General features: G+C 48.3%; 6 protein-coding genes across 6 annotated transcripts, besides 6 other annotated features; all 6 read left to right on the plus strand.

The window, feature by feature from the left end:
* Positions 1 to 13,682: a sequence feature (heterozygous, non-Esmeraldo-like haplotype).
* On the plus strand, positions 142 to 1,575 carry Tc00.1047053509789.10 (hypothetical protein, conserved; the record flags this gene model as incomplete). The annotated part of the gene is made up of 1 exon (XM_802530.1): positions 142 to 1,575. The coding sequence occupies one exon, from the start codon at positions 142 to 144 to the stop codon at positions 1,573 to 1,575; it is 1,434 nt and encodes a 477-aa protein (XP_807623.1).
* Positions 1,788 to 1,812: a microsatellite.
* Positions 1,817 to 1,839: a microsatellite.
* Positions 2,179 to 4,065, plus strand: Tc00.1047053509789.20 (uncharacterized protein; the record flags this gene model as incomplete). Its single annotated transcript, XM_802531.1, has 1 exon — positions 2,179 to 4,065. The coding sequence occupies one exon, from the start codon at positions 2,179 to 2,181 to the stop codon at positions 4,063 to 4,065; it is 1,887 nt and encodes a 628-aa protein (XP_807624.1).
* Positions 4,221 to 4,240: a microsatellite.
* Tc00.1047053509789.30 (rab-like GTPase activating protein, putative) lies at positions 4,361 to 5,386 on the plus strand (the record flags this gene model as incomplete). The annotated part of the gene is made up of 1 exon (XM_802532.1): positions 4,361 to 5,386. The coding sequence occupies one exon, from the start codon at positions 4,361 to 4,363 to the stop codon at positions 5,384 to 5,386; it is 1,026 nt and encodes a 341-aa protein (XP_807625.1).
* Positions 5,606 to 5,630: a microsatellite.
* Tc00.1047053509789.40 (hypothetical protein, conserved) lies at positions 5,761 to 6,615 on the plus strand (the record flags this gene model as incomplete). The annotated part of the gene is made up of 1 exon (XM_802533.1): positions 5,761 to 6,615. One exon carries the CDS (start codon positions 5,761 to 5,763, stop codon positions 6,613 to 6,615), a length of 855 nt encoding a protein of 284 aa, XP_807626.1.
* Positions 6,706 to 6,729: a microsatellite.
* On the plus strand, positions 6,830 to 8,065 carry Tc00.1047053509789.50 (rab-like GTPase activating protein, putative; the record flags this gene model as incomplete). The annotated part of the gene is made up of 1 exon (XM_802534.1): positions 6,830 to 8,065. One exon carries the CDS (start codon positions 6,830 to 6,832, stop codon positions 8,063 to 8,065), a length of 1,236 nt encoding a protein of 411 aa, XP_807627.1.
* Positions 8,249 to 13,682, plus strand: Tc00.1047053509789.59 (hypothetical protein, conserved; the record flags this gene model as incomplete). Its single annotated transcript, XM_802535.1, has 1 exon — positions 8,249 to 13,682. A coding segment is annotated over one exon (5,434 nt), but the record flags the coding sequence as incomplete, so codon positions are not given.

Consider the following 13,682-nt stretch of genomic DNA (forward strand, 5'->3'; position numbering starts at 1 on the left):
TCTTGGGGGCGCAGAGCCCTTGCTAGTTTTGTTGGGGTTCCTGTTCTTTCGCTTGGCGGACTCGGTATTTACGTGGAGTATCGTAAGAGTATAAGGCCTTCTATTTCGGTCTCGTATCCGGTGTTTGATGAACATGGCTCAATGTTTATTGATGGAAAACTTGTCGAGAGACCAGGGCTGCTTCCGATTGCAGGTCGTATGGTGGAACTATTTTTGCTTTTTTTCCCGCTGGCACTTCTTTATGTTGTGATGCGAATTCGAAAAGAGTGGTACCTTCGGTGGTTGGAACTGCTTTTGCGTGCAGTAAAACGCGCCGGTCCAGCCTTTGTGAAGGCCGGTCAGTGGAGCTGCACTCGACACGACATTTTTTCTCCCGAGTTTCGTTCTGTATTTAGACGACTGTACAACGAGGTGGACGTGCATCCATACAGTGTGTCACTGCAGGTACTCCGTGAGGAATTTCAAAAGGAACCATTGGAATTATTTTCTCACATTGAGACGACACCAGTGGGCTCGGGCTCGATAGGGCAGGTGCACCTCGCCACGTTGCGTGAGACCGGGGAGAAAGTTGTTGTTAAAGTGATGCACCCCAATATTGTGGAAACTATTTTGAAAGATTTCTGCATCGCTATGCAAGTGGCACGCATCTTAGATAAATGCTTTCCGTCTCTTGAGATGTATAAACTGCCGGCATTGGCGCATGCGTGGAGAAATCATCTCTCCGCGCAGTTGGACTTTCGTTTAGAGGCTAAGCATTTATCCATCTTTCGTGAAAACTTTAGACATGAACCGTTTGTGGACTTTCCAAGGCCGCTTTTTTCCACTCGGCGAGTGCTGGTAGAGACCTTCTGCAAAGGTGAATTGGCTTCGCCTGAGTTTCTTAGTGCACAGGAAGAGCACGTGCGAGATATTTTGGCCCATAAGGGCCTGAACACATGGTGCAAGATGCTTTTGCATGATAACTTTGTGCATGGGGACATGCACCCTGGCAATATCCTTGTTGACATTTCTGACCCCCATGATCCGCGGGTGTCGCTTATTGACGTTGGACTGTGCCAACACATTACTCCAGAAGAGGCCGTCGTCACACACGACCTGATGGAGTCCTTTGTTCGGTGGAAGGCAGATTTTTGTTGTTCCTCTTTGCTACGGATGAGTAAGACGCAGAAGTTTGTGAACAGGAAGAAGTTTGAGAAGGAGGTGGAATGGCTCTTTGAACACTGGCGTCCAAAGAAGTCCTCGGATTTTGCGGTAAGCAATATCTTGCAGTCCATATTTGAGTGTATTCGCGAGAACCGCGTTCAAATGGACCCCCCATTTGTCTCACTTCTTTTCTCTGTTCTCGTGCTGGAGTCGTTTATTATGAACCTCAACCCGGAGTTCAACATGGTGCGGCACGCCGCTCCGTGGTTAGTGGGCGAGGGCCATATATCGTACGGCCTGGCAAAGAACATTTTGCTGACGCGACTCGATGTCTTGAAACAAGACCTCGGCGTCCTGCGCAGCCGTGTGAGAGGCGGCGTGCTCGGTAACTTGGCGCAGAAAGAAAGCAGTCGCATGATGACAAGCAAATGATAGGCGCTTTGCTGGGGGTGGGGGTGTATGTGCGATATTTTGTGAACGATCCTCTGCCGTGGTAACGGTGTGAGAAGATGTGCATAGAGGTGAAGGAAAAGGGGCTGAAGGGGGACAAACACGCATGCAAACAGACACAAATGTCACACCTTGTCGGTGGAGTGGGGACGCGCTACGCAAGAAAAAAAAAGGTTGCAACGAAGAAATGTTCCTTTTTTTTTCTTTTTTTTTTTTTTTCAAAAATAATAATAATAATAATAATAACGGATTTGAGAAGACGAGAGGAAAAGAATGAAAAAAAGAAGGTGTCATGTATGACAGGAGCTTTTTTTTTTTTTCTCTCGGGCTTTTCTTCTGAATGTGGCTGCCCGCGCCCGAAGATTTAAGTGTAAATGTATTTGACAAAACCCCCCCACAAGGATAACAAGAAAGAAGTGTCAGTGCTGTCTCCATGCCTTTGTGGTATTTCTTCTTATTTGTCATATATATATGCATATATTACCCTTGTTCTTGTTCTTGTTTTTTTTTTTTTTTTACTGAATGGGGGTGAACTATGATGTATGATGGTTTCTCTTTTAGGTATTTTGGGTGTCTTATGCGCCAATGAACGAAGTAACTGACTTGCATGCACATGCAGATCCCTTTTTTCTCCTGCAGGGGGAGAAAGAGAGGAAGTCGGTTACTGCATGTGGCGCACATGTTTTGGATGGCGAAAACAGGGTGTGCGCAGATGATGGCAGGAACACTGAGGATTATGGGAATTCGTCGCAAAGTTCAACGGATGCACCCGTAGAGGACTGTTGGCGTCGCAACAAGGTGCTACTTGAAGGGATTCTTAGCGATATTTTTTTTTCGACACTGCCAAGCGGGGCGAGTACGTCAGGACGGTGCAATGTCTCTCTGGAAGCTTTGCAGGCGCGCGGGGCCCTCCGAAAGTGGGGCAGCTATGTTGTGGATCCTGTGCACATGAAGTTGAGTGCTGTGGATGCATTACTGAGTCGTGCGGCCCAGGGGGGATCGGGGACAGAATCCAGCGAATCAAAAAAGCATTTCTTGCCTCAAAGTTTGCCACAGAAATTAAATGTTCCGCTTACTCTCCGATGTGCCTTTTGTCAAAGGTTTGATTCTTTATGCAGCAATTGTCACCGCAATTGGAAGGAGATTCTTCGAAAGCGGCAACGTGTTGTAGCTCTTCAGAGTTACTGCAGACTACCAGAGGATAGGCGGTGTGGATTGCTTTTTATGACGGCTGCATATGGGGTGGGGGAATTTGCAGCGATGCAGCTAGAATTTGATGGGGAAAAGTGCTTTAAATGGCGTTCGGTCTTTTTCCCTTTAAAGAATGGTACGACGGAGCGACAACACAGTCTTGTGAAGGTGGGCGAAGTACATGCTTTGCATGTGGCATTTGCTTATGATCGTGTTGACGTGGCTGAATTCTTGCTTGCTCATCCCCGTTGTTTGATGCTGAAGTCCGAACACCGCGTTGATATACTTAATTTTCTTCCCAAACCTCTTACTCCCCAGTGGGAAGCTGTGCTAAATAATTCGGATGTGTACGTGAATCACCTTCTTGTTGAACAAGCCAAACGGCTGCGTCGTGCGGAAGACTGGGAAGGGGCGGAGGCTCTCTACGCTGAACTGCTTCAACGAAAGCCAGACAGTGAGCATGCACATAGCGGTTGGGCAAAGATGCGCTATGACCAAGGATATGTGGTGGAATGCATTCATTTGTGCGATTCTATGATTTCTGGTGAAACCTTGGTGGATTGGAATGAATTTAGTTTGGAGAGCATTAAGTCATTACGTGGGGCGTCGTTAGAAAGGTATCACGAGTACTGCCACCAAGTTGAGACTGAAGGAGTACTTAAGGCGTGTGGTTGCGTCATTCTTGATAAAGTGCGTGTTCCTATTAGAAAGCTACCCTTTTCCATTATAGTCGATAGCATATTTCTTTTTTGTGACGGTGTGTCTTTGTGGAATATTTTCAAATCCACGAGAATGCCACTGCTGCGTGCAGTGTGCGAAAAACTTACTGCCCTTCTGCCTAAATGGTGTCTCCAGATACTTTTGATGCGTGAGCCTGGATTTAAAGGAATGTCTGATAAACTCCTCTGCAAGCTGCCTTCTAGTGTGGGAAAATTAGCCGTTTCACCTGTGCGTCCACTAGGGCTTTCTGTTGTGGCTATGGCAGACTTTAACATGTTTCTTGTCCGTGCACATGCCGCGTGTTTCTCAGCAAAGACGGTTAAAAATGGGTTTTCTGCCCTGTCGCTTTTTGGCTTTGGGCGCAAGGAGTCCAAGGATGGTCGTCAGGCACCTAACGAAGCAACGGAGATCGTTATCAGTAAACAATATCGTATTTACCGCCCGAGTGTAGAGGAGCCGTGGTGTATAAAGGAAACTGGGGAGTGGGAGGTTGATGAACTGTCAGTGGAGGTGTTCGAGTCACATTTACTGCAAGTAAAGAACCTCTGTGATGATAAGTAGTTGTGTCAATGAATTTTTTATGGCTGGATATTCTTTGGTTTGATTTTGTTTTGCTTGTTTCACCTTTCTTCTATCGTTGTTTTTGTCGTTCACCCTTTGAAACTGCGGGAATTGACATTGTTATTTCTTTTTGTTCTCTATTGCGTTCTAAAGACATATATATATATATATATATGTCAGTTGGAGCGATTAAGTTTTCTTCCAATGTTTTTTTTTTTTGCGTGTCGCATTTTTTTTTTTTTTTGCCTTGACAACAACACACTTCTCTGCCGGTGGGTAGGTGGTGGCGCAGGCAATGGCTGAGCGCCTTTCCAGGCCTCATGCGTCTGCATCGCCGAGGCCGGCCTCTTCCTCAATGGGAGGTGAATTGACAGACCGCTACGGCTTCTTTATTGACGCAGAGAGGAAGGCGGAGGAGAGCGAGTACATTCGGCAGCACCCGGAGATGCCGGCCACGCAGAAGATGTGGGCACGCGTGTTGGTGAGGTGGGACCACACCCCATACAAAAAAAAGAAAAAACTCGCTCGAGAAGGCATCCCACAGTCAATGCGACGCATTGTGTGGCCGTTGCTTTTGAACAGCCACGAATCTTCCAGTCTTAGCCATGAAAAATATCACGTGTTAAAGTTGCGTCCACCGGCTGATCCAGAGGTGTTTGCCGTTATTGAACGTGACCTAGGACGCACATTTCCGGCGCACCACTGGTTTGCGAGGGCTGATGGTGTGGGGCAGACCAAACTTCGGGGCATTCTTCGTGCCTATGCCAACATTCATCCGGAGGTGGGTTATGTGCAGGGGATGGCCTTTTTAGCATCCACTCTCTTGTTGCATATTGAGGATGAGGAGGATGCATTCTGGGCGTTTTTTTCGCTTATGCGCCACCCAAAGCATTCTATTTGGAAGATGTTCACCCCTGGGTTCCCTGCTCTTTATATGCGTTTTTATCAATTGAAGAAACTTATGCAGCGCAATTGCATGTCATTGTTTCGTCTTTTAGAGGCATTTCACGTGGAACCAGAGGTTTACGCGACACATTGGTTTTTAACCCTCTTCTCATACTGCCTGGACTTTGACCTACTCTCACGTATATGGGATATGTTTCTTTGCGAAGGATGGAAAATTATTTTTCGTGTGGCGATTGCTCTATTTTTGCTTTGTGAGAAAACGTTGAAGGAGGCGAAGGATGAATGCAATCTTCTTTTGGCTTTGCGACGCATACATATGGAGGACACCGACTTGATTCTTCGCAGATCACTTAAGGTGAAGTTCAAGACGGCTGATTTACTTCGCTGGGAAGCAAAATTTGAGGCTCGCAAGTGACGTATTTCCTTCTGTGTTGTGTTATTGTTGTGTTTTGTTTTGAGCACTTTTTTCAGTTGTATTGTGGCATTGAAAACTCTTTGGTGGTGGTGTCGAATGGGGACGAACAGGGAAGAGGAGAAATGCAATGCATCCATCCATGCATCTGCTTGGGTGCGGGAGATTTTCATTTTTGTTTATTATTCTTATTATGTTTGTTTATTTTTCGCCCCCCTGTCCTTCTTTTCTTTTTTTTTTTTTTTTTGTGGTGAAATTTGGTCTTTTTCATGTCAGCATGGGAATAGAGAGGGACGTTGCTTTGCGTCCCTCGTCCTTTTTCCCGCAGTGTTGTGTTTGCGTGAGGAGGATAAAAAGACGCGAGGGCGGGGGGCGAGATGCACATTCATCAGACCATTCCTGTTACGATTGTGGATCCTGTGACGTCTGCACCGTCACCCGCCCTGAAACATATTGAGGACCGCACGTTGTACGCGTACCGCAACATGGGGTTTGCGCTAACGCACTTTCACCCCGCATTGGTTGGCGCGGACTGCCACCCCGTTGTTATTGAAAACATGAACCAACTACGCATTTATCACCGGAGGGAGTATACGTATCATTTATTGCTGCGTCGAACGTATAATGTGAAGACTTTTCAGACGGCACTTGGCATCATGGCCGACCCAAATGAACCCTTTACCAATGTGGATGAGTTAATTGACGGTAGGCAGCTTGTCTATCACCATACCGGGGCGGATCAGGATATTATCAAGGGCTTCTGTCGCCAATTAGAGTCCCCCTTTGCTCCTGCGACACATCTTCGACTGGATGCCGTGGCCGTGAGTCCCCATGCATCGGCACTGATTACATCCTGTGACACGTTGACCGACGCGTTTCTGTTGAACTTTGTCCGGACAGCCCACTACACATATTATCTCTATCAACGCACTACGAACCCGCGTTATTTAGAAGCTTGGGGAAGTGTTTATGGGTCACCCAAGCTTCCCCTGAAAAGGCCACTGCTCCTCTACATTGGTGTTGGTCCACAGGAGTTTACTGAAGGCCAGATGGAGGAGAGTATGCGACGTTCACTACAGTCTCTCGTGGCAATTGCAACGAAACGTATAGAGGCACCGCCAACTGAACCTTCAGCAGAGTTGATGCCCGCCTCTGTAAGACGGTTGGCAGAAAAATATGGCGTTCGTTTGTTGCAACGGTGGCAAATGCGTTACTTTATGGTGCGGCGTTGAGAAATATAATGATGATGGTGAAGGAGAAGAGGTGCGAGATGTCAGGTGTTGAGTGTTTTTTCGCGTGTGTGCGTGTGTTTGGCTTCGCTGTTTTTTTTTTTTTTTTTTTTTTTTAGCCCTTTGTTTAATATCAATGTCTCTTTTCTCATGTTTTTTTTTTTGCGTGTGTTTATGGGTCTGAGCAATTGCATCACTCGGAGCTTTTTGGCCGGTCATGCAGGAGGGTAGCGTCTTTGGGCCCGATGAGCGTGCGGAGTCTGGGGATATTGACGCGGAAGAAACCGCCGGGCCGTTTCGCATGGAGGGCAATAACACAAGTTTGGGACGAGAAAAACACGATTTGCCTGCAAAAAAAGCTTGCGGCGTGCCGCCGAATGCACTCCTAGTCAATAATGATGCCGATGCACCGTGTGAGGAGCCGTCAGTGAGGCGTCAGTGCATGGATGAGGTTGACGATGAGGAAAATGAGTTTGTGGACGAGTTTGGTTTTGTGGTGGATAAAGAAGAGAAGGACAGGGAACTTCTTTATGTGAAGAATATGGACGGGAGAAAAGTGGTCCGTCGCGAAATTAAGTGGGCAAACATGGCTTCCGACTGGAGTAATGTGAACTCCAAGCGACACGCCAAGCTGAAAGAGCGGTGCCGCAAGGGAATACCGGCACGCTTCCGTGGCGTGGCATGGCAATTGCTGCTTGGGTCACAAAAGCAAATGTCAGATGCCGCCAATCGAGGCACATATGAGTCTCTGTATAAAAAGGAACTTGCGGATCCGGAGCTGACGAATACGATTGGTCGGGATTTGGCACGAACCTTCCCGACACATATTCTCTTTCGAGATGAAGGAGGCGTTGGGCAGACGTTTTTGCGGAATGTGCTCCATGCCTATGCAGCCGTGGATCCGGAGGTGGGATATGTACAGGGCATGGGTTTTGTTGTTGGTGTGCTCTCCACGCAGATGGGTGAAGAAGAGACATTTTGGGCATTGTATACGCTCATGTATGATAGACGATATAAGCTTCGCGATATGTACCGTCCTGGGTTTCCGATGCTGCAACAACTATTTTATCAGTTAAAACGTCTTATGGCTCGCTTTGTTCCCAAGGTGTATCAACACTTTGAGACGATGGGGGTCGACCCCTCCTTTTACGCCTCTCAGTGGTTTATGACATTGTTTGTTTACCACTTTCAGTTTCGTGCCCTGCTGAGGGTTTGGGACATTTTCATGAGTGAGGGATGGAAGGTAATTTTTCGTGTTGCAATCGCGTTGCTAAAATGGGAGGAAAAACGTCTTTTGGAAATGCATTTTGACGAGATTCTCATCGCGTTGAAAAGCTTGCACGAAGGGAAAGACCCAGACGCGATATTGCGCCATGCACATGAAGTTAAGTTTAAAACCTCCGAGTTGCAAGCGTACGGTGATGAATATTGGCGCGAACAGAGAGCGGCGTAATTACGACACGCCATGCATGCTGTTTTTTTTTTTTTCTTTTGTAGCTTGTCCAATACGTTTTTCACCTATGGGGAGCATCTGAGGTTGATATATATATATATATTTTGCTTTTTTGGATGGAACGCACTGCACCTGCACCCTTTAAAAATCTCATGAATTTATTTCCTTTTTTTTTTTTTTTCCATGTCATTTATGAGGGGGTTTTCTTCACTTTGTCTTTTGGAGAGGTTGGTTACTTTCACAATTGACAGTGTGTTTGGTGCTCCAATGGCGCTCCCGGTTTCTGCCGACTACGAGGAGACGCTCGAAGGCGTTCAGGAGAAATTGTGGTATGCCTTGCCGTCCATTGCCAAGATGCGGGCCGATATGGCGGCAGCGGCCGAAAAAAACGCGGATGATGCGGCCCGTGACGCCCCGCAAGAGGCGTTGGTGGAAAAGGATCCCGCCACTTCCGCCGTAAGAAAGGCCTCTGTCCCGTTTGCGGATATGCGGCAGCTAGTTGAGTCCCTCTTTATGGCTTGCCACACGAACCCTATCGCGGATGATGTTGAGAAGGGCGTCAAGGCACTTTTGGGCGACGCGGAGGGGGGAATGTACAAATGGGACGATTTCCTTCAAGTCTTGAGAGACGTGGAGTCTTTGTGGTTGGAGTGGCATGACCCCGAGGAAAAGTGGCTGGCCGTGGGTGAGAAGCACCACGCAAGTGTCTTGAAGGAGTTGTTCGACTGCATCACGCAAGACGTGGAACCTTTCGGGTTGCTCCCGCGCCAAGAAGTTTTGACGGCGCAGTCGGTGGTGGCGCATTCCAAAACAATTATCACGCCGTTCGAGGAATTTGTGGAGTTTGTGAAGCCCCGTGAATTTCCGGAGATTTATGACACGTTGTGGGGGTTGCTTGTTCCAGGGGTAGAGGAATCAGGGAGCAGTGGCATACTTCCGGTTGAGCAATTCACGGTTTTTTTTAAATGGTTCTACCTGCAGGTCTTTACCAACGCCACTGAAGACTCTGCCGTTGTCGCGGCCCGCACAATGTGGATTGAACACTTAAACGCACAAGGCGTGATGAGTAAGAAACAGTTTGTGAGGGCTTGTCGCCGCATGTGCAGCATTTATAATCCCGAAGCCGATGGCACACAATGCCTAGAGACTTTTTTTCGCTCAAGCGCTGCAGCAATAGGGGAATCTGAAAAGACTCTTGGGATGATGGCAGTGTTTGAACATCGGTGGCCGCCCTCTGCATCAGGCCGCATGCTTATTGATCCGAAGGATTTATACGCCCCAGAGGAGTTGGACGAAATCAAACAAGAACAAGGATTGTACGACGCGGATGTTGCTGCCAATCGTATCGTTGTCTATGGCAGACGAGGTGTGGGGAAAACAGCTGTGGGTAAAGCTTTGGCAAAACGACTGAATTGTGTACATGTCAGTCTCGAGGATCTTGCTTTGGAGGCGATTGCAAGGGCAGGTGAGGGTGATGCATTGGGTGCCGAACTCCTCGACTGTGTGGATCGTGAGGCCAAAATTCCACTTTCACAGCTGAAATTGTTGGTGCATCGGAAGCTTTCGACAGACGAGGTATTGTACCGCGGTTATGTATTTAGTGACTTCCCTGTTCTTGACGATGCGGAAGATGCGGATGTATTGGAATTTTTAAATGGATGCGGTATTCTGAACGTAATTGTGCCGAATATCCTTCTGCACTTGAGCTGTGATGACAACTTTTACCCGGAGCGCCTCGATACCACGTTGGAGGAACGGCGTTTATTACATGAATCGGAGCAGCAGCTTCGTAAAGCTGCTGAGGAAGAATTAAAAGAGAGGGAAAACTTTCACAAGGCGTTGATTGATAGAGTGGAGCAGCTGCAAGCCAATATCAAACGATACGAAGAACTGTCTGCTGCGGATGCCAACGTGGAGGACCCGGCAGAATTGGAGGCAGCGAAGACTGCCGCCAAGGAAGCCGAAAATGAACTGCCAGAGGCAATAGAAGCACAAAAGAAGGATGCAGAACGGTCTCCTGAAATGTCACCCGAAAGTGCCGAACGTGAGAAGCAGATAAGAAATTTGGCATTAATGAGAATTCTAGAGCGGTCTCTTGTGGGAGACGAAAAACGAGGCAAAGAGATGTACGTAACGGACCTTCCATGTTTTCAAGGGATTGTGGAGCGTCTTCATTCGGTGGGCCGCTGCTTAACGGTGGGCTGCACGTCCTTGATTGAGGACACGGTTGCGTATGTTGTGGAGACGCTAATGCTTCAGCCATGTGTGTTGCCACAGGACCTCACCGCCGAAAGCCGACTGCCGCCAATAACACCAAAACCGGAGCAACAACAAGGGGAGGAGGATTCAATTTTAATCCTTGAAAGGGAAAATGAGATGAAACGGGCGGTAGAAAAGGCCGCTGCAGAACTGGGGGTCACTTTTTCCACGCGTTGGAAGCGCTTCTGTCCGGTCACTTTTGCAGAGTGTGGGGTTTTGGTGGAAGGAGCAGCGAACTACGGTTGTGTGTTCCGACGGCGGCTCTACCATTTAGCATCTGAGGTGAAGCTTGCCAAATTTAAGGCGAACCCACTGCCGTATCTTTCTCCGACACCGCTCGACAGGGAGCCAATCCTTGTTTTTCCCATTGCACAGGGGCGAGATGCCGCTCAGTCTTTTCCAACTTCAACGGTAACGGAACTCGTCCGACTTTTGCACGAGCGCCTGGAGCTCACACCGATAGAGTTTAACGAGTTTGTCGCCCTATGGGATAAACATCGAAATCTGAAGGAATTGCGTGAACAGGCACTCGCTGCACGGGCGAAGTTTGAACTAGCGGAAAGAAAACTACGCGCAGAACGGTTGAAAAAACGCAAGGCCGCCTTAAAAAAGAAGGAGAAAAAAATAAAACAAACTTTGAAAAACAAAAAGGGACGCAGGAGTACAGCGGCTGCGGCCCCACCGGTGGAAGAGGAGTTTAAGGGCTGGGAGAAGAGAACCGAGGGGCCCGAAACGGCTACGGTGCGTATTGAAAAGAAGATTACTGAGCATATGCATCGTCAAAAGACATTTGTTCCGATTTTGGTACATGCCTTTGAAAGCATGTCGATGGACGCTGTGGACCGGCTACTTGGCGAGGGAGTGTTTCCTGAAAAGGTTGTTGTATTGCAGTACGAGCGGCCGTCGGAAGAGCACTCCAATGCTGCATCTCCGTCTGCGGAGGAGGATGGTGGGACGAGTGAGACAGGTAAGGAGGAAGTACCAATGCCGCAGCAGATTCTTCTTGAAAAGCTAGAAAATCGCATGCGAGCCGGGTCCGGCGATAAAGATGACTCAACTCCCACTCAAATCTTTACAATTCATCGCTTGAATGCAAACAAAAAGGACGCGCAGACTTTGACCGCCGAGATTCTTCAAATTGTGTGCCCCGGCATGGCACCAGTCGAGGACGGTGTTGTGGACGTGGAACTTGGGGAGGTGGAGGATGAAGGAACGGAGGCGGGGTTGGATGAAGACGAAGAGAGCGAAGAGGGCCTTGGACCTGAGGTGACGGATCCGGCTGTGCGACCGGGTAAAAGGTTTCTGAATCAATTTGGTACCAGGTTACAGTACTGTCCTGTGACACTGTACGAAAAGGGGTTACTTTTATGCGGCAAAAACGAGTTATGTTCACAGTATCAAGGTAAATTGTATGTTTTTTCCTCAGAAGAGGCAAAGGAAAAATTTGAGCGCAACCCGTTACTTTACATTGGGAGGCCAACTCCAACAATACCGCCCCGTTTGTGGATAGTGGGATATACAAAAAGCGGCAGAAAGACACTGGGAAGGAAACTTCATGAGCAATACCATGTGCCTTTTTTTTCATACGACCGACGTTTCTTTGAACGCTGCGTTGAGGCTGCACGTAAACCCGGTGGGGATGTCGTTGATGGGATTGCCATAACTGAGCAAGGTAGTGAGAATTCATACCTTGCTCTTGCCGAGTCTATTTTGAAAGAATTGCGGGAATTTGACGCTGAACAGGAACGATGCATGAAACTGCGTGAAGAAGCAGAGGCAGTAATGGAGCGCCGCGAGAAGCATGAGGAAGAGGATGAAGAGAATGAAGAGGATTTGGACGAAGAGGCTGAAGCCCGTTTGCAAGAATACCTTGAATTTGAACCAGAAGCCAATGAGGACCGCGAGGTACGACTGAGCGAGGCCTACCTGAAGATTGCCAGTTGCGTGACGCACATTGAGCCGTTCGAGTCTGAGGGCTACATTATGGTGTGTCCGCCATTTTCCGAGGGGGACATCGAACTTCTGTTCTCCACCGGATGTATTCCAGAGTCGACGGTGAAGTTGGAGCTTTCAGAGGAGCTCTTCTTCGCATATAAAAAGGAGGCTCGTCGGGCTTCTATCGCCGTGTCTGAGGAACCTCGTGTTGTCGTCGGTTCACAAATGGAGGTCTTAAAAAAACTGTCAGAGAAGGAGCAGCGGAAGAAAGAACGTGAGTTGCGCAAGTGGCGCCGTCGCCACATTGGCAAGGATGATCCTGAGTCTGAACTCGAGGAAGAGGATGATGAGGACTTGCCATCTGGAGAATTGAGGAGGAACGGGAATTCGGATGCTGGTGCCAATGAGGATGACGAAACGCAGTCCCTTTCATCGCTCCGAAATATGGAACAAGATGCTCTTGCCGAGTTTGAGGAGTCCATCGCAGATCGCTCCGTGAATGCGGTGGTGCTGAATGGCGACCTTTCGCCAAATGCCGTCTTTCGCGCTGCCACCCGACAGCTCTCTCGTTTTCTGGAGCACCGCCGTTCTCTGTTATATGCTGCAGAAGTTGTTCGATTTGATGTCGCCACGGAAATGCTGAAGTCTGGCGAGGCACTCCTTTCCTATTTTGGGTACACCGACCCGGTCGCTCTGTACGACGAACGACATGGGGTGAGACGTATTTGTAAGTGGATGCCAAATGGCACAGGCTTGGAACCTGAGCCATCCACGGAAAGTGCAGAGAAGCCATCAGCTGCAGTGGACACAAAAGCAAATGACGGAAACACAGCGTCGAACGATGATGCGGAGAGGGATGGAAATCACTCCGAGGAAGTATTGGAGGCATCACACATGGAAGTCTTATCAGAAGAGGATTTGGACGACGAGGAAATGAGTGAGCATGACGATGAGGAAATGGAAGAGATACTCGATGCTCATAAACGAAGAAAACGATTGGATTGGCTGCGTCGATGTCAGCGAGTGGCTCTTTTTTGTGGCCGTTTGTACTTCTTTGAAAATGAAGCGTCTCTTATTCGATATCTGCGTGATCCATTGCTGTTTGTGGAACAGCCCCCGCCATTGCCACGACCCCTGAGTAAACCTGTTGTTTCTGTTTACGATGGGAAAGTTCTGTTATCTCATCAGGAAGGCTTAAAGCAGCGATGTACAGCCAATCATATTGCCTTTAACCTTCATTGCCCATTGGTTTCGCTTTCAAAACTTTTTTCTTGGGCCGCGATTCACGCTCCTTTGCTTTCTCTTTCGCGGCGCGCCATTGATGCTGTGCTTACTGGTTCTTTCGATGATGCGTTGGTTGCGGAGCTACTGGCGCATCGTCTTAATGCAGGGGACGCCAAGAAGAGTGGTGCGGTGTTGCTTA

Source organism: Trypanosoma cruzi, genomic scaffold (assembly GCF_000209065.1).
Source record: "Trypanosoma cruzi strain CL Brener 1047053516467 genomic scaffold, whole genome shotgun sequence".
Taxonomy (NCBI): domain Eukaryota; phylum Euglenozoa; class Kinetoplastea; order Trypanosomatida; family Trypanosomatidae; genus Trypanosoma; species Trypanosoma cruzi.